General features: G+C 40.8%; 4 protein-coding genes across 4 annotated transcripts; 3 read left to right on the forward strand and 1 right to left on the reverse strand.

The window, feature by feature from the left end:
* Positions 1-527: 527 nt before the first annotated feature.
* Positions 528-4722, reverse strand: evx2 (even-skipped homeobox 2). The gene is made up of 3 exons (XM_079563076.1): positions 3882-4722; positions 3172-3398; positions 528-2682 (listed from the first exon to the last, which is right to left on the reverse strand). Exons 1-3 carry the CDS (start codon positions 4267-4269, stop codon positions 2068-2070), a joined length of 1230 nt encoding a protein of 409 aa, XP_079419202.1. The 5' UTR covers positions 4270-4722; the 3' UTR covers positions 528-2067.
* Positions 4723-12882: 8160 nt separating this feature from the next.
* hoxd12a (homeobox D12a) lies at positions 12883-14071 on the forward strand (the record flags this gene model as incomplete). The annotated part of the gene is made up of 2 exons (XM_079563064.1): positions 12883-13381; positions 13836-14071. The coding sequence occupies 2 exons, from the start codon at positions 12883-12885 to the stop codon at positions 14069-14071; spliced, it is 735 nt and encodes a 244-aa protein (XP_079419190.1).
* Positions 14072-17806: 3735 nt separating this feature from the next.
* hoxd11a (homeobox D11a) lies at positions 17807-19439 on the forward strand (the record flags this gene model as incomplete). The annotated part of the gene is made up of 2 exons (XM_079563184.1): positions 17807-18428; positions 19204-19439. Exons 1-2 carry the CDS (start codon positions 17819-17821, stop codon positions 19437-19439), a joined length of 846 nt encoding a protein of 281 aa, XP_079419310.1. The 5' UTR covers positions 17807-17818.
* A 3677-nt stretch (positions 19440-23116) lies between these two features.
* On the forward strand, positions 23117-24643 carry hoxd10a (homeobox D10a; the record flags this gene model as incomplete). Its single annotated transcript, XM_079562460.1, has 2 exons — positions 23117-23882; positions 24369-24643. The coding sequence occupies 2 exons, from the start codon at positions 23117-23119 to the stop codon at positions 24641-24643; spliced, it is 1041 nt and encodes a 346-aa protein (XP_079418586.1).
* Between the last annotated feature and the right edge of the window lie 838 nt (positions 24644-25481).

Raw genomic sequence — 25481 nt, forward strand, 5'->3', positions numbered from 1 at the left:
TGTGGCCGGTGTTTTCCTGGCCTCTGTCTTCTCCTTTTTACCCCTCCATCTATCTCAATGCCTTTGTTGTATGGGTTGCAGCCCTCGCTTTTAGTAAAGAGCAAGGAAACACGGTGATACATCACGCCTATATTTGCTGCCCTAATCCTATTTCTTTTAATGGGGACGTTCAAAAAAGCAACTTATCTTGAAGTCCCACCGGGGCATTCTGGTGGAGGCTATATTTTAACCAAGTGCAATTAACGACTGTATCAGCTTGTATCATTTAGAGGTAATGTAAAAATAATGGTAAATTATAAGGCCGGTATGACCCGTGATGGCAGGCCTTATATTCCCTGTAGCTTTACGCGCCAGTTTAATTAATACAACAAATGTCTCTAGAAATGGTGTCAGCGCCTAAATAAGCTCTAGAATACAGGAGGCCATTGTTATTCTACAGCCTATACATTCCCATCAATGTCTGTGCCATTAATGTGTAGCAGCCCAAATATGTAAAGATTGTTGTTTTTTTTATTTAGTTTCCAAGAACAAACACGATCAATAAATAACAAGATTTACATTTTGTATTGCACATTTTTTTTTCCAAGTTAAAATATTTATAATACAGTCCATCGATAATTTAAATACATTGATAGTTAAAACGGAGAGAGCCCAGGGACATATAGGCCAATGTGAACTGAACTGGTTATTTCAGTGCGTTCGTTTCACCCCCTGAAGTCTCTCAGGGAAATTTGTCGTCAGTTTGGTCTATTTTTTTTTTGGAGAAAGACAATTTGTAGAAGGCTATGGTCCATCCAGTGTTTAACATTAAACAAAAACATTCAGCAAGTCACAGAAAATAAATTAAAAGGCAAAAATACTCCAAATATGTGCCAAATGACGATAGCCTAGAACCACAATTAATGGAGCGTTAGGGCGATCAGTAGCAAAATATTTCACGTTTTACATTTCACATGGTTTATGATAACTCATTGGTGAACGAAAGGCAACTTATGTTTACTTTTTTTCCTTTCTTTTTTCAGGCGATGAAAGAGGCTAAAGTCGGACTATACTGAGTGTGAAACATTTCGCCTTACTCACTTCCAGTCAATAGACAGCTCCTATATGACAACACTGGACTTCATTAACGAGCTTCGGCCATTCAAATTGAACAGTGGCTACAGTATCGAGGTATTTTCTTGGTTATTACGAGCCAACACGCCTGTGTGTAGCTCTTAGTAGGTTGCTATTTAATTTGGAAGCCCCTTATATTAGCCTCACAGGCCTACAGTGCTTGCTGTCTGTCGCTTCGCTTTGTTCCAGCTCTTTTGTATGTCTAATGACTTCCCTCCGCGGGTTGTTAGCACATGACAGCGGCTCTCACAACGACCGACTCCACTACAGCCGTGTATTCAAAGGAGCTCCATCTAGGTATATGATTGGCAATTTTTGTCATGATCCTCTCATTATTAACATAAAAATTGACATGAAAGACGCGGTGCAAAATGATATGCACCTTGTAGCTGATTAGGGGCGTCCCTATAGAGCACAGGCTGGGTGCAGGAAGATGCTATTGCTGCCAAAATCTCAGTCTATTAGGTCTAGTGAAGAAATATGGCCAAGAAGCACCTTCTGCTAGCTAAACTTAGACCTCTAAATTAGCTTGCACTGCTGCCCTATAACACCAAGCTAAAATGCTGCAGGTTTGAATCTCAGTATAAACAAAACCAAAATGGCGAGGTCTGGCGAATAGGCCAAATTCATTCATTCGTTCATTTGGATGGTTGAAATTAAGACTTAAGGAGTTCAAAGTATAGGATCACTCTCCCTAAAATACATAATGCCTACATGTAAAAAAATTAAATCATTGTTGTTTGGCACATGGCTTGGAAAGGTTGTAGATGGTGGTAAAGTTATGCGTAATTTCAGTTGCGGACGTCGTTGTAAACGGTCTTTTGGACATGAGCATAAAAAATGTACAGTGCTGTTAGAATGCTCCAGTGGATGAGGCCTGTTCTAACACAAGACCAATGTTTTGTTTTGTTTTTTGCCCTCAATGGAGACGTTGCAGCGACTGACGGTGCTGAGTTATCTGTTGAGTGACGATTCTTCCCGTTGGTCTGGAGATGGGACTGAGGTCTTGCTCAGGACAGCGGCGGAATATGGCAAAAAACTGCTCTCGGAGCGCTGGGATGATGCTGTACAGGGAAAGTCAGCACTGGTGCTCCGGGAGCCAAGCGCACTAGCCGCCTGGCTGCTGTGGCAGCTCAGACACGAACATGGCCCACCGGCTGAAGGCGCACTCACCGCCGCAGCCGCCGCTGCCGCCGCGGCAGCCGCTGAGGCTGCGGCCGAGCTGTTGAGGCCTGCGGGTGACTGATACAGTCCTGGGTGTCTGAAGCTGCACAGGAGCTCTGGCCGTGAGTAGGGGTGAGAGAGCGCGCGAAAGGTGTCGAGGGGCCGGATAGAAGTGGCGAAAGGTGAAGAGGCGGCGCTGGTGGCCGCCGCGGCCGCAGCGGCTGCGGTGACGCCGACATGCGGATAGTAATGGAGAGGCATATGTGAGTGGAATGGGTAAGGTAAACTTCCGGTAGCAGCCGCGTGCGTCATCATGTAGGTGTAAAAGCTGGGGTCTGCGGGATGCGGCCAAGACATCGCCAAACGTTGCCTCTTGTCCTTCATCCTTCGGTTCTGGAACCAAACCTGCACAGAGCCCACACCACATGCGCCGTTAACCCACGTGCTCAAGCTTCAGCGAGACCTTAAAGACTTGTGTAATAACTGTAAACGGTGTTCCAGAAAGAACACCATTTTTATTGTCAAAATTATTATTGTTTTTCTCCCAAAAAATAACGCGTGAAACATTAATGAATAGCCTAAGTTACACGCGCGTCACCTTAAATATGGATAGATCTGTGCACAATAATGAACGTTTGTTTATGACTAATTTATAATAATACGCGTGCCATTTTGCCCGTGTATTTAAAAAATATTTTGTTTTATAAATGCTCGGGGTTTAAAGGACAAAAGCGTTTCTATATTTTAAATATTTTGATTCCAATTTTACCATAACCAAAACTATTTTAATTTTAGGTTTTACCTGTGCAATTTTACGCACGGTGTCCATTTAATACAAACCGCAAAAAATGCGCATACAAACAGTTGAGTTGAATAATGAATATAAATATGCACCTTGATGGTAGTCTCGGGCAAATTGAGCGCCGCAGCCAGCTCACACCTCCGTGGCCTGGATACATAGTTTTCCCGATAGAACTCCTTCTCCAAGCGGCCAATCTGCTCTCGCGTAAAGGCTGTGCGGTACCTCCGGACTTGGTCAGCGTTGGAGCTGTTGCCTCCGTTCATATTGGACATCGAGGAGGAGCTGGTGTTTGAGGACGCCGAGTTACTGTCAGAGAAGCCTAAAAATAACACAACAATAATCATTACATTGCACATGGCCTAAATATAAGCTATACAAAATACACACGCTTTTAAAATAGCAATTTCGATTTGCTTGTGCAATAAACTAATGTAAAAATACACGGTTGGGCATTGAAGCACACAGCTCTAAAATGTGATATCGATAAATATGACATTTCTACTATTGTGAAATAATCAAATATTGAATTATAAAAATTAGCCTGCCTATATTGACAAAATTAAAACAATCGAGAGAAAAAATAACCCATAGACACAGTAGTGGCCTAATAATAATAATAATAATAATAATAATAATAATAATAATAATAATAATAATAATAATAATAATAATAATAATAATATTGTTGAGCCTGGAAAATATCAGTAATAATGACGATATTTTAAAAATAGTTTATATAGGCTACTTTTCTACTATAACACAAATGAATTAATGGGATCAAAGCAATGTGGTGGCCGAATACCTTTGTTCTCCTTGTGCTGGCTCGGAGATCGGTGCGACGGGCATCCCACCTCCACATCGCTGTTAATATCAGACTCCTGGGAAACTTCAGAATAAAGACTCATCTTCTTTCTGCTATCCGACGACGAGATGTCCGCTGAACCGTTGTCGCTGCCGTGGTGCGAGCCAAAGAGACTGTCTATTTCAAATTTGCCTTTGCTCGGGATATCCCCCAGGTTTCCGTGGAGGGACGCAGAAGTGATCCTGGGGCTCAGGCGGCCGCTGTGCTGCGAGTTTTCCAGGGCCTCGAGCACGGAGTTCCCCGGCGTGTCCGTTAGCCTCTTCCCCGCCACGGGACTGTGCAGCCCTCTCTCCATCAAGATCATCTCTTTCCTTATCCTCTCCATCATCAAGCCGCGCCACAAAATAACACCCACCTAGACTTGTCTGGAGGGGGGGCTGGATCACCAATGGTTTGCGTCGGAGCCTAAATCCGCGTGCAACTTGCCAAGTGTCTCTAAATAAGTGTCTTTTTATAACGCGCAAAATGAAAGAACGGCGACTGCTCAGAACCGGTCGAGAAACCTCCCCACGGCAGAAGAAATGTCATTCATCAAAAAGTGCGCGCTGCTCTGCTCTTCTAATGCTCGGCTGACGTCGCTCCAATGATCATTTATTGTAACAGGTTTATAAGCAAATAAATAGGAGAGGGCTGTCACTTGATGATGGAGGCGGCCTTCGGTCAGACGAATAATATCCAAGAGAGAGGAGCGGAGTGGAGTGAGACGCTGCGTGTCTCTGCAACATCTCTGAGTCTGAGCCAGTCTTGCTCTTGGGTTTGGCCTCTTGGCTCAAATTGACAGTCTGATTAATAAAATGAGCCCGGCAACGTTTCCCTCTTCATTTAGGAATATTATCATGCTTTGATTCTCTATTGTTCCCCTCCTCTTCCCCGCCCTCTCTTTTTTGGAAGCTTTCTGGGTGTTTTTTTTTTCCTTTTTTTGTATTTACACTCTTTACTCTCTTTCGCCATTTTCTGTTGTTTTTCCATTTTTGTAATTTGTACACATTTTTTGCAAGATGTGAGCTTGTGGGTTGTTCTTTTTTTAATGACTGATTTAAATATCTGCTACCACTCAAAAGAAACATTTATATGGTTTAGAAATTGCGCACTAACACTGTTAATGACGTTTTTGGGAGTCTTGGCTGGACCAAAAGCTGTGCGTAATTACGCTAGTGACCAATATCGTATTTGTTTTTCAATTATTATTTCAGTCCATTATGAATACTATTAAATAGGATATATGGATATTATTTTGAAGTCATTTGAAGACAACCATGTTGACTGACTTTATCATCCTCATTCTCATCTCAAAAGAGCTTTTCTTGATCTGTAGGCTAATTAATATGAAGCCACGTTTGTGGATTATTCTCATGTTTGTTTGTGACAGTGACTGCTCCGTATACGCAAACTCCAGGAGTAAGTGGAAGAACACGCGTGGACACCGTTTTTTTTTTCTATTGAGCTGCCCTCACACCGTTCTCTACATGTCCTGTGGCGCCCCCGGCTGGCTCTTCAAATAAAACGCAAGAAGTGAGATTTCACCACAAGCTTGAACATAACTTAATGTTGTAACCTTTACCTCAAAATATAACATGACAGGATTTATTTCACTTATGTGACAAATAGGTTTTCAAAATGCTAAGGTATAGCCTTCTTTTGACCTATAAACTCAGCAGACTTTCTTAATGCTGTTGTTTTTGTATTTGTTTTTTGCGAATGTAGTAACGTGCTGTCTTTTCTATCTTCATGTTATATTTAAATTACACCAATAGATCGATAGGCCTACTTTCCACATTTAGCCTATAATGTTGGCAGCTAATTCATACCCCAGTGTGACATGTATGAGCGTGCATGTCAGTAATATTTACAGAAACCACGCGCGCCCTCTCGCATGCATGAACAGATTTACAGGCACTGCCGTTGTGTTTGGGTGACGGTTCCCTTTCTTGACTCTTGATGAACTTGTTCCTTATTCTTAAATGTATAGGCTGCTATGGACACGCTGGATGAACTATGTCTCTAATCTGGCCTGCATGGTGTCGCATCAGAGTCTCTCTCGCGAGCCGGCCCCGGGTAAAGCGGAAGAAAATGGAAAATGCATACGGATGGTTGAAAAGTGCCTGATATTGTCCTGTTTGCTGATGATAACTGTGTCTTTGAATAAAACGAGCCTGTACTGATTCCCCAGAAGTCTGTCACATGTGAAGTGCCCGCATGGGGTCGCAGACTGGTGGTGATAATGTTATGGCTTTCAACATGTAGCCTAGTTCTAAGATCAGAAGCAAGATACAAACAGTAAACAGTATTTGAACTGCTACTTCTTTATTATGGAGTTGGAGTTCCATGAGTGGAAATTAAGCTCATGAGATTGAAATATCACTGAAAGTTTAAGTTATACAAAGAAACCAACACAGGATTTGATTTATGCACACACCTAAATTGCATTGTTCGCAAATATATAGGCTATAAAACAAGCTGCATGGAGACAGGAGATGTTACTGTTTGAAGCGAATATACAGCCAAATTAATAGCAACCTTTCGTGATTGCGACCACTGTAATTGCAAGTAATTGCACAGCCCCAGTGCTACAGTGAGCACCCCTTGTTGTCGGTTCATCTGTACAAGAAAATGAACAGGGTTCATCCATTCACACAACAAGCCCTGCCAAGTTTGGACGCTGGATTCCGCCCACTCAGAACAGTGTGTATAATAACATTAGACTGACACCTAGTGCTTGGTTTTGGAAGTACACTGTATAGGTCAACATTTTTCATCCAAGTGGACCCGTGTGGTTTCTCTTGTACACCGGTGCCATCTAGTGGACATTGGCTGTAATTACTAAACGCCGCTCTTGTCTCTTAAATCACGGTCGACACACAAACTTTGGACTTTGGCCACAGAGAGCCTCCTCTATCCTGCGCCAGGTCTGTGTGCTGCGGGATGTAGGCTGTACATGTGTTGCCTTTGTACAGTCTTTTTACTTTTAACTTGAGTCCGTTTTAGTCGTATACACAGTATCGGTCAATAGTTTGGAAACGCTTTTTATTATATTGTTTTTTTCTTTTATTTGTAGAGACTCACTGAAGGCAAATGGAATTATATAAACCAAGAAAGGTTAAATAGATTCTTTAAAATTGCCGCCTTTTGCTCACTTTGCCACTTTTCACATTCTCTCAATGCGCTTCACTACATAGTCGCCAGAATTGGTTTTCACTTCACAGGCCTTTTCAGGAGACCGCCATATGAAACTCACTGAGAAAACGAGTTATTTCTCCCTTATTCGTTCCCGACACAATCTCATGTGCTCATTCACAGTTTTATGCTTTCATTGAGAATCACACAATGTAAAAGTCCTAAAGAGAGATACACAGGTGAAACTCGGAAAAGAATATGGCTAAAAAGTGCATTCACTTCTGTTATTCAACTTAAACTGTGAAACTAATATATGATAGACTCATTACATGCAAAGTGAGATGTATATAGCCTTTATTCCTTAAAAATCCCAAATTAAAAATCCTAGGGTTGGGTTAAAATGTTGAAAATAAGGAAAAAACAATCATAAAAAGTGCTTCCAAACCTTACACCGGTACTCTAGGGTTTACAATTTGTTTTTTTAGGCTCGGAGCCGCACAATCAATCCAGTATTATAGTATTCGTTCCAAAAATCACAATATCCCCTCTCCATGATATTGTTATGTTGTAAATATGCTATCCTTGTGGTATAGGCCGCTACAATCATTCACACAAGTCTTAGATCCACTTTATTTTTGTAGCACATTTAAACAACATGACAGTTCCAAAGTGCTGCACACAAAAAATAACATAAAAACACAAAAACATCTCAATGTAGCTCCGCTGGTCAATAAAATGGTATATCATTTTATAAATGTATATGCAATATAAAGTGGGGCAAAAAGTATTCGGTAAGTTCCCCATAGACTTCTTATTGGATTTTAGCCAAATATTTTTTTGCCCCACTGTATATCATAAGTATATATACTTATAATATGTAGTGCAATACAATGGTGTAATATGAACAATCAAGTGACAACATTAAGGGAGACCTGCACAATCTAAATCAGCATGTTAAGTTTAGTATGAAACTCCCCCTGTGGACGTAGCAGGCTGTTTATAGTTTAGGGGCCACCATTGAGAAGGCTATAGGTCGACGGTCAAGAGGAGCTTCTCTGCAGACTTTCGGTTTTGTGCGGAGAGTTATTCAGCAGCAGTAGCTCTGAGAGGTGTCAATGTGTTCACATTCAAAACTATCTATTCTAAAAGGGACGAGAAGCCAGTGCAATGATGACAGTGGTGACAGTATGACCTCATCAGGTTGTCTTTTCACAATTTTGCTATTTCAACTGAGACTCGTCTGACTTTGACTTAAGTTGTAATAACTCACAACAAAATTCTAATGACTTAAAAATAATAATAATAATAAATAGAAAAACAATTATTTTGTAAACACATGATGACGCCTTTACCAAGGTCACGGATTGTGTCAAGAGACCATTTCAGTTCATTTTTCCCTCTTCTGTAAAATCTCAGTGCTCTTTTAGAAACTGCAGTGAGCTGAAACTTATATTATCTTGTTCAATAGATTCACTTAGTCACATTGGTCTGTCTGCAAGGTGCATGCTTTCTGATCCCTGAAACATGGCAGGCATTCTGTGCCTTTGGCCTCTCTGAGACAAGGACACAACAGGTTAGAGCAAGATTTGAACCACTAACTTTCCTGTTATCGAGCCATGACATTTCATTTTCATTTCATTTTTTTATTTATTTCATTCGTTTAAAAATGCAACAACAGCATTTAGCATGAATGAAAAGGAGCAGAAAGAAGTAAAAACTTATAATGTCTGCCCCAATCAACACAAAATCATTTACAGTTCCAGTTCATTTAAATGTTAAACTGTCTCATGCAGCTGTCTTTTTTCTTTTTTCTTTTCTTGTCCAAGACATCAAAACACAAAATACAAAATACATAAATAAAGTTGATCTGCTACTCCGCAGTGTCATATTTTTGTAACATTGATAATTTTACATATTTCTTAAACACATCAATGGACTTAGAAGTTTTAACTTTACAATCAAGACTGTTCCACAGAGCGACTCCTTTGATTGAGATACATCTTTCCTTTGCTGCCGATTGAAACCTGGGTTTTGTAAAAACCTCAGTACCTTTTAGTTCATATCTGCTTTTTCTCTTATTGAATCTGCTTTGTAAATTATTTGGTAAACTTTCCAGATGAGCTTTATACATGTTTTTTAAAAGGTTACATCACTCTGCAACCTGAACTGTCACAGTTAATGAATGTTTTAATCATTATTATTTCATTTTTGGTTTGATGGAGACATACTGTATATGACATACACCTTTCCCCTGGGGTCACTGCGCATCATCACAACATTACACATTTCTTCCATTGCAATGAAGAGCAGAGTGACCATCGAAAACTGGAACATCGATTGTGGAAAGGTTTGACGTCATGTGTGGTGCTGGTTGTCCCAGTTTTGTGTTAACAAAAAAAAGAAAAGAAAAGAAGAGATAGTTTTTTTTTCTTTTTGCAATAAAAAAAAATGTATATATAAAAAATATATATATATATATATATAAATAATAATATTAATAATAATAATACAAATTGATTCACTCAAATGGCCTTTACAAATGCCACCGATATAATTATTAAAGCACAATTTCCCCAACCAACGCCCGACTCCATGAGACATTGATCCCCATCTGAAAACATAACGAACACTTAGGCCTTCCTCTTACGTGGCGAGCCTGCAGGCTCAAAGATCGCTCAATTCAAATATTACAATATAATATTACATTTTTCAGACACTAATCACATACAGGCGTTTAATTAACAAGAAAATTGTCCAGACCCCAAGAAAAGGACAAATAATTTCTGTATTTTTGAGTGAATGAAAACATATCATTGCAGAGGAAGCTGTAACTTGATATTATTATCAAGTCACAGCTCCCTCAGTGGCGCCGGTCTCCCTGAATCAAGACAAAATCACCAAAGTTGAGGAAGAAATAGTGACCTATTTCACTTTTAGTCGTTTCGCAATATTAGAATGATTGTCATCTTTGGCATCTCTGAACGAGAAACAATGAACACAAAATGTTCCTGTTTATTCTGTTAAGCTATTTATAGATTTAAAACTGCAGCCAATAAGCGCACATTAAAACTAAAAAGCATCTTGCAAGACGTTTAATAAGACGACATCAATGTAGCCTAAATAGCCCTCAGTATTACTGCATGAGCTGAACATTTGAAAAAAGCCATAAAAACACTTTACAGTGTTCACGAGAAGGTTAACAAACTAACCCATGCAAACGTAGTTCATGTGCGTTTGTCGGTCTGTGCGCTTTCAAATAAAAGAATATAAGAGAATATAAAAGTCACTGAAAGTTACTTTTCACAAGCTGTATTGAATTGCACTTATTATACGCATCTGAATACAGGCTTTCACGGTTTTTGTGTACAATTAATTTCCCTCCCATGGATATGGATGTATTCTGAGTCACAACCTTAGACGTGACGATGAGGTTTTAGGTGTTTTTAAAAATATGTATTTTTACCATTATAGTGATGCCATTTTAATAAACGAATAATAGTTTAGAAACCTAATCCCGAAAGGAGAAATGTGTAAAGTACACACTGTTTTTATGCGCAGTTCAACGTTGTCTTGCGTTTAAAAAGACATTACCAGTGTCACAAAAGTGTCTTTACCCCATCTAAGTTAAAGCGTTTAATCTTCACACACAGTGTGTTCATTTTATTTTGAGATTACAACATTAGGTCAAAACCATGCGCAGTGGTTCATTTGAATAATCGAGGCCCATTTATCGGAGAGCGCATTGACCAGTTTGATATAAGGTGAAATATAACACTCTCAAGAGTAGAATTTGCCAATTTTTTGGCAATTTTTAAGTGTGTTTTATCTTTATGGCAACAATACAATAAAGTATTTGCTTCAGTATCTGCATATCATCTAAAGAGAAAGCCACTGAACATTATTCCACTGTGCATGCTAATACTTACATGTTGGAGAGAGGGTTCCATGTAACAGGAGAAATAATGCGTGTGTTATTTTATTCCAGTCCAGTGTCTAGTTTGCTTTATGTGTAATCCTCTCTCTACACCCATGGTTGTGTGCGTGTTTCTTATCGCCCCCAGGAACTTGAACGAGGGAAGCTGCAAGTTTATTACCAAGGACAATAGACGGCGGAAGGCTTCCTTCAAAGGCCGCGTGAAAACACGCAGACGGTGGCTCCTGACGCCGTAAAAGTGAAGGACGATGAGCTGTGAATGACACTAAACCTTGGTGCATTTTCTTATTGGAAACGCCTTTCTGACTAAAGATTTTGCCCATGCGCGTATTTCGAACCAAAACGATCAGGTACAATGTAACCTATACTAGCCACTAGCAAAACTCAGACCCTGTTATCGTTTGTCCTTTGAAATCAAACATTTAGATACGGTACTTTGCATTTTTGTCATATAGCCTTCGTGCGTAAAAGTAGGTCTACGTCACCATTTCCCAAGGACCATATGGTTTTCGCAGCCGAATTGACTGGCTTCAAATTATTATTTTCCAACATTTAATAGCATGCGTATCAATAGTTTATCGTTTGGACTGCGGGGTCAGTGCGGAATCACCTCACCAGTTTTTGTAATGGATTTGCCAGATCTCGGTTTTTTTTTTTTCCAGCCGTGGATTCATTATTTTTCTCCCATAGTCTTAATAAACGCTTTATAAGACCTGGGAGAGCACAGTGGGGATATTTGTGCTCAGTGTTTACGCAAAACACGCTTTGACTCTGGACACAAACGGACATCAAAAAGGGCAGATATTGTTCATTTGTGTGGCCTATATTTCCTCCTGCATTTCCCGCAGATTCACTGTCAGTCTTGGTTTCAAAATGCGGCTGCCTTAGCTACATGCTGTGCGTTGAAATCCTGTAATAACAGAGCAATATTATTGTCGGAGGACGCGTGTTATGGCCCCACTGCACATTATTATCAAGCCTCTGTGTTACTCATTCAAATGTACACACTACGCAGGCTTTTGGTAAACCCTCACTAAGATGCCACAGCCCCATCAAGCTACAATACAAGCCATAGAATTATGAAGCTATGGGCCTATACTGCTCCCACACACTAAATCTATTATTATTTACTGAATCTGTTATCACACACTCATAATGCACTTTTGTGGCCATTTTTGAGAGGAAAAACAACATGTAATTATAATTATTATTAGTTTGAAATGCGTATTAATATTGCGCATATGCGCCATTGTCAGTAAGCGCAAACACATGCGCACTGCAGCAAGACCACACAGGTTGACGTAATGCAAAACTTAGAATGCAACTTAAGAAGTGGTCTTGAAATATGTTAATGACATGTTACACATTTGGTAATGCGCGCAAAACATGATCTGTACGTTTTAAGATTCCTAAAGATTCCTTTTTAGCGTTAAGGAGGCATTTTTATACTTCTCTAGCAGTAGATTATAGGTATGCTCACAATATTTCATCAGTAATTAATCAGTAACGTATAGAATCGTGGTCCTATTTTCACTTTTACGCATGGATTACGCGCCCAAACTGCAGGTTGAAATGAGCATGGCTATCACTGTCCACACTCCTCTTTCTCAGCCTTCTTCACCTCCCAAGTCTAGCGCTGAAGACTCATTCCAATCATTGTTATTAATGTTTAATAATATCACACATGGGTTGGATTTTGCCACATCCTCCTCCCACACAACACTCAAATATGTCCTCATGGGCTACTTAGCTGTGCAGTATTGGGAACCAGGGTGGGGCATGACAACATGGTTTACATATCACGTGACCCTGTATTAACAAATCAACAATTACCTTGGCTTTATTCTTGAGGAGTTGCTAAAAGGCTCGCAAGAAACGTTTGCGGAAAGCTCCATGGAAATGTGTGAGCGAACCCCGTTAAATCCGAGCTACGTTGGTTCTCTACTTAATTTGGCTGCGCCTGATTCGCTCTATTTCTCCAACCTGCGGGGCAATGGAGCCCACATTCCCGGGCTTCATCAGATCCCTTACAACAGGAGAGACATGTGCACGTTCCCCTGGACTTCCTCAAGTTCGTGTGCATCTGGGGCAGCGGCTACACCGCCGGGGCAGAGCCGGAGCTTCGGGGGCTACTGTCCGCCGTTTCTGCCCAATGCTGTGTCCGTCAACACCGGAACCAAGGCGCAGGGCTTTCAGGACCTGAACCACAAGCGAGATGATCACGGCAGAACGGACAGCTACGTGGCGGAGCGCGGATACTCTCAGCTGGGTGGCCGTGCACAACTTGGCTCAGATTCGCTGGGCCCAGTTACCGAGTCCGAGTCCAGGCCCGAGCTGAGCGGGGGTCACAGTGCGTCCGGCGGAGACACATGTGCCAGGAGCAGCTATGAAGGTAAGCCTCCTCCTGCCTGCAGACGATGACTTTCCAAAGACACTCACGGGGCTTTATGGCGCCTTACACTCTCTGCATTTACACAAAACAGACAGCAACAATTATAACAATGGAACAATATACTCAATTATAGCCTTCAAAGTATAAAGTAAACTACAGCCTTTTTTTTTTTTTTTTTTTTTTTTTTACCTTTTCTTTGTGGTTGCTGTTTATTTCAATGATGGCATAGAAATACATATGCATTTCAATTGTGTATTAACAGTTTACAAAGTCCTGATTATTACTTAGAACTGTTTCTTTTGCATTATTGTCGTATTGTTACAGTAATGTATGTACTATTTGCGTCTTCAAGTGCTTGTGTCCATCACAGTGTAAGGAGACAAATATCATCATCTCTGCTGACGTTGCTCCTATTCCTCATCACTAAACTGAGCTCTCCTCCACTTCTCCATAGGTGCCCCTTGGTGCTCACAAGCAAAAACCAGAAAGAAGAGGAAGCCTTATTCCAAGCTACAGCTGGCAGAGCTGGAGAACGAGTTCATGATGAACGAGTTTATAAACAGACAGAAGCGGAAGGAGCTATCGGACAGACTGGACCTCAGTGACCAACAAGTGAAGATCTGGTTCCAGAATCGCAGGATGAAAAAGAAACGACTGATGATGCGAGAGCAGGCCTTCTCCGCGTATTGACGTGCGGCCATTGGACTTGGTTTTGACCACCTTGTCAATAAGACTCTGTTTACATGAATGCACACAAGACCATTGCTGGCTGTTTTGAAATACTGAATGTCAAACTAAATCGTCAACAGCTCATTGTGAAACGGACAATAATTACGCGCATTGCGCACTACGATAAAATGTTCAGATTTATTTTTTCAAATACAGAAAGGTTTGTGTTGCTTCCGATACAAAGGTTAAAACAAACTGTTGACATAAACTCTTTATAGCAAACATAAGTATTTCATACAGAAACGTGCCATGTAGCCTATCACACTGCGTGCAGAACTATTTGTGCTTTAATTGTCTGTTAAAAGAAAAAAGAAAAGAAAAGAAAAAACTGAGATCAAGTTCATGTCTATGGTTGAGCTGCTGAAGCTCATGAGTATGTGTACATAATGACATAGCTGCTTTTTCCATACAGCGCATATTAACGCATTCATCTAACGCAGTAGCAAATGTCATTTGCAATTTGTGGTATGGACCTATGTAATTCATAACCTCTTCCTGTGCAGAATGTTTGTTTTAGAGGGATTTCAATGAGTTCAATGTTTGCTGCAAACATATTTGTGAATGTTTCAATGATATTAATGAATGTAATAATTAGTGTGGGTAACTATGAGACATGGTAACACATGGGTCGCGTGCAAACCTCACGGCCATGCTGCCGTTTCTCATAGGGATTCCTTGTTTTGGTTTGGATTTTGTTTTGTTGTGTACATTATTTATATTATTATGGATTTGATAATTTTAAAGTCATTCCTCAAAGCATGTTCATTTGTTTTGTTTATTGTAAACTAGTGAATGTGAATTGCAACAAAAGGCTTTTACGCACGGCAATGCGTTTTTACGCAATCCTTGGCTACACTTGTTAATAAAAATATTTGCTTGTGCATAACTTTATTTATTATTCCGTGCAATAATAGCCTAAATAAATCAGGTAAAAATGGTCTATCTCATTTTCCAAGAATGATTTAGCCGTGCCCAATAGAATGTGGTGGAGCCGACATCTTGCTTTCATATTTGTTATAACTTGGAGACGCGCTCAACACGCTTTTATCCTACATTAACAAGTCACGTGTTACAGAGAAAATAATGGAGATTATTATATCTTACCATATCTTATAGATGCCACATACGAATCGTCTCACTCCTTTCATCAAAACGTGTTCGTATGCAAAGCACATTAGCGCTCTCTTTTCGTTTACCTTCACATTTTATATTCATGTTAACCAACTTTATAATTTAGTTTATATGTTTTTCTGTGTGCATGTCATCCCTGTCCCTTCCGGATTGTGTGAATCTCTGACGAAGCTCCTCGTTAGAGAAATGCCTTTAGCCCAGTGGACATGGTACCATTTGTAGGGTGTGCATTGTGCATCGTTAGCCACGTAGCGTCAATGCCTAAGTCATTTTGCATTGTTACAATAGCAATAATAGAATAATATCGATGTGTTTCCTAAAAATGTGCTTTTTCATGTTTTCCAAAAAACAGTGAAATATGAGTTATCCTATGTGGCCAACGTTGTGTCCTTGCTATCAGAACATTGTGAGTCTTTATGTGCTACGAATACTTTAGTTAACATTCATTCTTAGGTCAATAATCGACTTTTTATACATATTAGCGAAGACTACAACCATCGCACACATCACAAAGAGCTCCCGTTGCGTCATATCGTCACGTCATCCCTGCAACGCCATGTTCCTTTATCAGCCACTCGTATTGCAGGCGTATGGAGATTATAGCTATACTATTTCAGCTTTTTCTTTTTTTTAACTTTTCAACCTTGACGCTTCTTTTCCGACTTTGTTTTTTTGATAATATCATGAAATAATAAAGATAATATAACTGATGTTGCCATTTCAAATTGTGCTAAACGTGGTGTGGGTATGTTTTATATCTAATCCGCTTCACGAGGGCTGTCTGCTTTGGCTCACATTCCTGACTGCACCACTTTTATTGCGCGCTCTACTTTGAACAGTTAAAGCAGCTTTCTATAGGCGACGGTTCCTTGAGTATTTGTTGCTTTATTGCTTTACTGCCAGACAGCGCCATATAGCTCCTGCAACTTCAGATAGATGGGGCACCAAAACAAAGTTAAGGTCAAGTTAGTATGGTGCATATTGGTGCTTCTATCACACGCAGCTTTTGCAAATTAAAATCACAGAAAACCACATCCAAGTCGCACAAATACACGTTTGTCTGAGAGTCCAAAAGCCTAAAATCAGAGCAACTCAAAGGACTGTAGAAATAATGGTTTTCTCGAAAGACTTCGTTTTATAAAAAAAAAAGTTTTCTCATTTTTTTATGACGATGGTACGAATTTATATGAATAAATTTCGTCTAAATGAAAGGCAAAATAGTGCAACAAGTCGCACCACATTTTACGCACATAACAATGAAAAACATCTCATGCGCTTTGGCGTCTTCTCTTACTTTTTTCCACTTGGGATGTGAATAGTCGCCTTTAAACAAAACTTATATCTCAATAAACACAATGCACATTAGTTCTTTATACTTAAAATGACAGGAACAGGTCACTACAGAAGCTATTTAAGAAAACCGGCCTCAAAGCGCAAGTAGTCACCATCTGCCCAACGCTAAAAAAAAAAAACTTGAGCGTTTATATGTTTTCCTTTCAGGGAAGAATTAAGAAAACATACTCACAGAAAAAAAACTATGTGCTGGAAGACGCAGAGAGTCCGTTTTTGGCACCGAGCTGAGGGCTCTCTGGACACACACCTCACACACACTCACACACTGCGCACTGCCTGGCGCAATAAATGATTGGGTAGAGGCTCGTTGTTGGCGCATGGTTGGAAGACATTTACAAAGAAGGCACATGTTCTGGACTTGACCATGCACTGTTGTCACTAAAAGTCCTACATGAGCTAAACCTGATTTTTTTTATAAGTGATTCATTCCCACTGTTGTACTTGGATTTGTTTATAATTGACATGCAGATATGGTTAGGCCACAGGATGTAAAGATTTGCAACTGTTTTAATGCTGTGCCATTTGTGGATTATATAATTGCGTTATGTTCCTGGAGCAAAACCTTTTAGCCTCCTGTTCAATGATTTGTACTATTATTCTTGTTATTTTCCTGTGAACTATTCCTTCTAAACGCATTGCATGCAGAATATGTGCGTTTATAAATGTAAAATGTCACAAAGGAGGGTAGGTGCCTGTGAATGAGAGAGAGAGACAGAGACACTGTTGCGTTTTTGTTTTGTTTTTTTCTATATGCGCATGGCTCAACTTGAATGTTACCAAACAAAGCCTCGGTGGCTCCTGCAAAGTGGTAAATTTAGAGTGCACTGAGCGTGCGCGGCTGTCATTACATGTCATTACAAGATGGAGATGATGCCGCTGTAAAGCTTTCATTGAAATATTCCAGCGGTGCTTCCACAAATGTCTTTTCCGTGAGCTATAGGGCAGGGTAGGCGAGAGAGGAGTTCCCATTGCAGTGGGGAGCCAATGGAGGAGCTTGCCTCGCTCACATGAGTTTCTCCGGACAGTTTTCTAATGACTGCTATTGATGTATGGTAATTTCTCCGCTGGATCACATGACACAATTACCTCAAGAATCGATCAAGATGTATTGCAGGTCTGCCTACATTTCCGATTTTTTCTGCCTGTTGGGGTTTGTGTCGCTATAGATGGACAAAGTTTAACTCAGTGAAGCTGCCAATTCCTCAGGAGGAAAAAGGACGAGATATGACGGAATACGATGATCGGAGCTGCGCCTCAAATATGTATTTACCGAGCTGCACTTATTACGTTTCGACGCCCGATTTCACATCAGTGTCCTCCTTTTTACCGCAGACCACGTCTTGTCAAATTAATTTCCCCTATTCTCCCAACCTAGCTCAAGTACAACCTGTTCGGGAAGTGACTTTCAGGACTGACTATGGACTCGAGCACCCGAGCAAATGGCACTACAGGGGCAATTACCCGTCCTACTATTCAGCGGACGACATAATGCACCGGGACTTGATCCAGTCCTCCAGCAGCAGGGCAGACGTGAGATTCAAAAACGAGTCGCTGTACGCTCCCCACGGGGGAACGAGCTCTCCGTGCGCTAATTTCCTCACCGGGGTCGGCCGAAATGGGGTTCTCCCGCAGGGCTTCGACCAGTTTTTCGAGGCTGCAACTTCGGAGAAGGCTACCGTGGATCTGGCTAGACAAAAGGGCACAGAGTCACCAGGAGAAGCTGGGGATCACAACCAGACGGTGACCAAAGTGGAGCAGCAGGACAAGGCTGATCCGAGCGGCAGCGTAGACGAAGACTCTTCCTCCAATTGCGGCGACAAGAGCAGCCAACAGGGTGAGTGTGTCCCGGCCGTGCTCACTACAAAGGTGTGCTCTGACAGCGTGGTGTGTAGACGGGATCGTTCCAGCTCTGCGCGCGTCCTGGGTTATAAGGCGCTTTATAAGCATGCAAAAGATTTTATATACCAATAAGAGTAACTTTACGGTTGTAAAGGTATTTACAATGGGAAAGTGTGGGGGAGTCACGGTTTACTATTAGGGGCTGCTTGGAACGCAAAAAACCCTTCTCAATGTCAATATATAACAAGGATTAATATAGCCTATTAAAGGTGTATTTTGTGTGTACCCATTTTCTAATCAATATTCTTTTTTGGAACTTTACTTATTCCCTTTGATATGGTCTCACCGTGCGAAGTAATAATAACCTTTATGTGTCAACTGCAACTGACTATTCGCTGTTATTTCTAGTGCGTAAAAAGTCATGGACAGCAGATACATTACCTCATTATTCAATATTGATTTGCCAATCATCCAACCAAAATATATACATAAAACAGACAAGCAATGTTAGGGTTACAAATAAATATGCGTTTGTGTGCAGCATTCCATATGAAGTAATTTAATGATATGCTTGACATGATATGATATTTAGAAATATCCTTTACATCAAAAACAATAAGTGGGTCATATTTAGTGGACGTTTAAGAAAATTATAATAAGCTCTTTATTTGAGCCCAACAATACAATACAATACAGTTATGACGATCAACATTACGCATTACAATTCTATTGCATTCTTTTAACGAACGTTTTAATATCATCTACTGCAGGTTCATCCGCCAAGTCCAGGAAGAAGAGGTGTCCATACTCCAAATACCAGATCCGAGAACTTGAACGAGAGTTTTTTTTCAACGTGTACATAAACAAGGAGAAAAGGATGCAGCTGTCCCGGATGTTAAACCTGACCGACCGTCAGGTGAAGATATGGTTCCAGAACCGAAGGATGAAGGAGAAAAAGCTCAACCGCGACCGCCTACAGTATTTCACGGGAAACCCTTTATTCTAATACGATAGCTCGTCCTCACACTAATCCTAAAGCAAACACACATGGACGCACAGACCTTAAGACTGCTCCATTCAGATCCTGTCTTAACAAAAGGTACTTTTCTCAAGTCAGCATTTATTTATTATTTTCCCCCCTCATATATATTATCGTTGCGTTAATCAGTAGCCTATATATATTTCGTCCTAGGTGTGCTTTGAGATTATTTATGAAAATATATACGCTTCTTGTATATGTGCATTTTAAAAGACGCATGTGGTATACCTTGTGGTGTGAAAATAAAAGCAGACGCAACAAGTGCTGCGTTCTAAAGTTGCAGATTTTGTCACATGACAGTGAAGTGTTTTTTTGCTGCATTTCGCCCAAAACTGGTGATTTTCACTAGTGGTGATATAGCGCTTTAGGCCTATAGTCCCGTGATTTCCTTTGCTTTCAAACAGGATTGTTTACAAAACCTTGAACCGTCTAGACAGTATAATAAAAAATAGCTGTAAATGTCTAAATAGGGGCTATAGGACTTTGGGATCCCAGCCCCCAAACCACAAGAGGACTGCTTCTCTTTGCTGCCCCTTTTACTATTCAAGTGTATGTTTGATACATCGCATCCCTTATGCGTAAATACAGCGGCTTGCATACTATTATTAAGCTACTCGTGTAAACTGTGCTACTGACGCTAGCTTTTTATAAACATAGGCCTAATGGGAGCGACGCATAACTAGGATAGCCATTATTTACGTTTTTTTTTTTGCGCGAGGCGATGCACATTTAAACCCCACTGAAGTATCAGAAATATTGATAATAAACTTTTGGATGTTGTTGATGTTATGCCAAACAAAAATAATCAAGTAATGTGGGCTATATCATTGCCTAAAGGCTACAGGCCTGCATGGTGTGCCTTTGACAACACGGGTGTAATTGCCTCGTTGTGCACAGGCCGAATTATCAACAACAGTGTCGCCACGTCCCAATGAAATAAGAATTAGGCTATGAAAGAATTGTTCTTATTTGATCAACTGCAGCTGCAGAAGCAAACGTTATAATTTCCCAGGCTTAACCGTGATGCTGCTTTATTTCTATGCCCACAACTGATTCAATCACTGACCTTAACATGTTACTCAAAATGATTATTCCTCGAGGTCACTTTAGACCAACTGTCCATCATGATACTGTTTATTTATAATATCTCCAAAAATAATCACCAAAACACAGCAGAGCTCCTGATAAGAATCACCCTTAGGCCTGTTTACAATTCGTAATAAACTCAAGATGAACCAATATCTTATGGTTTGCCCCAAACAGTCAGAGTATTTTTCATATATTGTACTGTAATCTATCTATTTTCCTAAAAGGCAAAGACAAGGTTTCACAAAGCGTTTAACTGGCTGCCATCATGTCCTATCCCATACAGCGAGAAGACATTACCACTTTTATCCACATGGGGGCGAACTTGCATCTCCTTGGGCTGACACTGAACTCGGCTGTGGACAGCACGAACACACACACCAGAGGAAAGAAAAAACACTCACAGCGTTTATTGTTGTCTTTATTTCGGCTGCAACTAAACGAGCCCCGACCCGCAGTGATGTTTTATCTTTGTTTTAACCAAGCCCGAAATTGCGTCAAAACCTGGCTTTGTGTAAAGGTTTCAAATAATAATAGTTGTGGGGGGAAAAAAGAAATGCTGTAAAAGCGCATTGGCTAAACAGAGACTTATAGCTTATAGCTAAAGAGGAGACACTGAACTCGTTTTTCTATCTCTATTTTTAAGTTCAAGCCCGTTTTCTCTCTTAACCTGTGCTTTCACTTGGAAACAAAGACACATCAAATCTTCGCAATAAACTAAACGTATAACTTCAAACGTCGTTTTTACTCAAAAGGCTTTTCCCTTCACACTCCAGAGACATCATCTGCACAGCACCATGTCTCACAGCCTGACAAAATGTTTGTTGTTTTATTCCCGGAAGCAATTGTTGATATCTGATTCAGGGGTAAATTTAAATGTAGGCTATACATTTCCCCCCACTATGTTAGTAGCTTATTTAAAGACTCATTTCTCTCTTCAAAAATAAACAAAATCACCCCATAGTTTAAACTTGGTTGTTTTCATTAATGTTGATTTCGTCCCTCAAAATGTAGCCAATGCAATCTTGGCGATTTTTACAAATATTTACATGCAAATACTGAGGAGAAAAACTGCTCTGTCTCACCTTAAATCAGGCTCATAAGATTTTTACCGTGTCTTTATTATTATTATTATTATTATTATTATTATTATTATTATTATTATTATTATTATTATTATTATTATTATTATCATTATTATCATTATTATTGCTGTATGTTTTGAAATGCAATAATGCTTAATGCGCACAGACAAATATGTGCCGGTACAGGCAACGTCGGCACCGTCTTTGTCCGCTATATATCGCTCAGGAGGCGAGGGAGGGAGATCAGGCCCAGTTTTTTTGTTTGTTGTTTAACCACAACAGCCCTGGTACTTGAGGCACACCGTTCTTTGAATTCAGATGTTCAAAACATGTCTCACAAGTCTGGTATCTTAGCAATAGTTTTAAATGATCTTGCAATGCCATTTTCTTTTACGCATTGGATATGCACCATACGTATATAGTCTGTTTATCTTTTCTTTTCTTTTTTTTGCAGCATTATAGGCCTTTCTTACCTTCCTTGTATTATTCCGCCCTCATTGGCTGCTATTAGCCTGGATGTATTGTGCTACTCTTTGTGTCTCCTCTCACAATAAAACAAATAGGCCTATGCAAAGCAAAATCACAGCCGTGGACGTCCATACACTGAGTAATATGCGGGACAAACCGGACTTTACACAAAACAAAACAAAGCAAATATTGTTCTGTAAAACTAGCTGTATTTTTTGGGGGGAAACTATTATCTATCTGCAGTGCGTGCGCTTTATGGAGACGCAATGACCTTCACGCTCCTAGACTTACTCTTGTGGATTAAAAGGTTTACTTATAAGCAAACAGTTGTGATCTTTTTATGCATTTTCATTTATTGCAATAGCCAACATTAAGCGTTTGAGTCCCAACACTGCACATACAGAGTTCAGTATTTTGTTCCCCAGTTATTTTGATGCGTAAAAGCGAAAAGAAAAACGAGCAACAAAACGAGTCATTTCTGCACTTCTTTATTTTTTCCTGAAATAATGAAATGTTTACATCTATTCGAGCAGAGCATTCACTTTGTCACACATGGGCTATAATTGCTTTGTCGCATTTTTTCAAATTTGCTCAATAGCCAAAGAGTCTTTTACGCCCAAAGGAAAAACGGTCTGAAAGCCATATTGTCGCCATTGTGATGATGCCAAATAAAAATCTCTTCCCCATTTCAAGCATTACGCGCAAATTTTGCATTTTGTCCTCCATGTTTGTGGTGCTGGCCTAAAGTCTTTGTCCAGCTCCTGACTCTACCAATTTCAAGTCCGAATCGTAGGGGTCGCTGTTGACCACGTCTGCACTCGCGCGCCTGTGCTCTGTATGTGTGTGCAGTGGAAGAGGAGGCTGCGTCTCAAGGCCATTTTCAAATCTCATTGGTGGGTTTGTCATGTGGTCGGGAGCCATCCTGACTTACTCGGAGATTGTTTTCCCGAGATATGTCAGCTTACAAAGGACATCTCTCTCCTCCAAAGAACCCAACACCCCAAAATGTCCTTCCCCAGCGGCTCTCCTGCGGCCAACACGTTTCTGGTGGACTCGTTAATTGGCGCGTGCAGAACGGACAGTTTCTACACCAGCGGCAACATGTACATGCCGTCTGGCTCAGAGATGGGAACTTACGGAATGCAAACCTGTGGACTCCTGCCGTCTTTCGGCAAAAGAGGGGAGGTCAGTCACCCAAACGTGGGCATGAACGTGCACTCATATGTCCCACAGATAGACCACTGGACTGATCAGAACCGAGCGTGTCGCGTTGAGGCGCCCGGGCAGATGCCAAACTGCCCGTTCTCTCAGAGCATCAAGGAGGAGAGTAACTGCTGCATGTACTCAGAAAAAGCACTTCCAAAGAGCAACTCTGAGGACGGAACCGCGTACCCCAGTGCCATCCCTGAGCCCTGCCCAGTGGATGGTCCTGAGATCCCGGTGCCAGGTTACTTCAGACTGAGTCAGACCTATGCCAACGAGAAACATCAGGAAAACTACTGCCATGACGCGCCAAGTCCAAACCCAACACTGATGCAGCTGAGCCGGGTCGCCCCCAAACCGCAGACCACCTCATCCTCCTCGTTGTCATCGACTTCCAACTTCACGGTGGAGGTGGAAAAGAAAAGCGAGGACGCCCTGCAGAAGCGAGAATCTTCAAGGACGCCGATTCCGGAAGATAGTCCCGAGCCAAAGTCCGGCTGCGAGGAGAAGCACGGCTCCATGGACGCGCCAGTATCCAGCCCAGAGCTGGCGCACAAGGAAGCGAAAGGTGGGTTGGCTACAGTGAAAGCTTTTATCTCGAGGCGCCGGCATCATAAAACCAAGTATAAAACACAAACAACCCCAAAGTCGTAATGTTTAATGAGAGTCTTTCACAGGTTGCGGTAATAGGCAGCTCAGAATGGTTTTACTGCGCAGCGTGCAGCCAGCCTGCCATTTGTCTGTAACATTTTAATACAAATACCTTTCCCATGTGGCTGACTTTGAAAAAAGCCGTTTAAAAGAAAAGACAATTGTGCATACATTATTCAAAAGGGTGGCGTTAAATCCCAATATTGTAAGAAGACACTGTTTGTGCACAAAGTAATTGAGATACAATTCAAGGATCTTAGTGCTGATTTCCTTGCTGTGCCTGTGTATGATTTGTGCTCTTTTGTTATTTTGTTTTTTGAGAAAGGACACCAGCTCAGGGGCAGGTAAAGCAGGATCAAGTTCACGCTGATTGTTTTATTTTTCGTGTGTGTTTTCTTTACAGAATGCAAGACCAACACGCCGACAAGCAGCTGGCTGACGGCGAAAAGTGGCAGAAAAAAGAGATGCCCTTACACTAAGCACCAGACCCTGGAACTGGAGAAAGAGTTCCTGTTCAATATGTATCTGACCCGCGAGCGCCGCCTAGAGATCAGCCGCAGTGTCAACTTGAGCGACAGACAGGTCAAGATCTGGTTCCAAAACCGCAGGATGAAACTAAAGAAAATGAACAGAGAAAACCGCATCCGCGAACTGACCTCAAGCCTTACCTTTTCGTGAGCGCGCAAGGCAGATGCGCTTGGATGCCCTCACGGTGGCATTGGACATTTCCTCCTCAATTTCAACCAAACTGTGATTCTAAATGTTCTGTAAATATTCAATTTTAAGTAGCCGTGGTGTTGCGTTGTGTACTTTTTTTTTTTACAGGGTAAAATAATTTTAATTTATTGGAAAACTTTCTCGGCCAGTGGACATTTGTTGACTTTTTTATAATTTTGTATTGTTATGTGTCGGTCATTTGCTCTGTGCTAAATATTTCAATGGCCTAAGATAATGTTCATCAGAATTTATTGCATGTGTGTGGCATGTTACTTGCAATAAATGGATGGTCCTGTATTACTTGTCTTTGTGTCTAAATGGTCGGTTTAATTTAGGCTACACGTTCACTCCCAGCGCACGAGGTAAAACAATATTAAAGTACATTGCAGCGTAGTTCTGGAATAGGACAGAGAAAGGTACTTTCTCATAATGTATTTAAATGTTCCATTGAGTTTCAAAACAAAACTACTGACCGCACTTCCAAATAGCAGAGACGAGGAGCGTAACCAGTTCTTGCTTTTTAGCGCAAAGTCACAAAATAGCCTATAATAAGCACGCAACTATGTTTATTTCAAGTTGTAAATGGTCGATGGTGTACGGTGAAAGCGCGTAACACACACATGGATATACAGAATCATTAAAATAGTCAAAAAAGTAAAATATCTTTGTATAAAACAGAAGAAACGCGCGTATTTACGCACCGCTTAAATGACACTTTGAGGACACAAACACGCAGATGGACTTCGCTTATCCAAGTCTTTTATAGACGGCGTGATCACACGCACCTCATAAAACATTT

The sequence above is a fragment of the Gobius niger genome, assembly GCF_951799975.1.
Source record: "Gobius niger genome assembly, chromosome: 9".
NCBI lineage: Eukaryota > Metazoa > Chordata > Actinopteri > Gobiiformes > Gobiidae > Gobius > Gobius niger.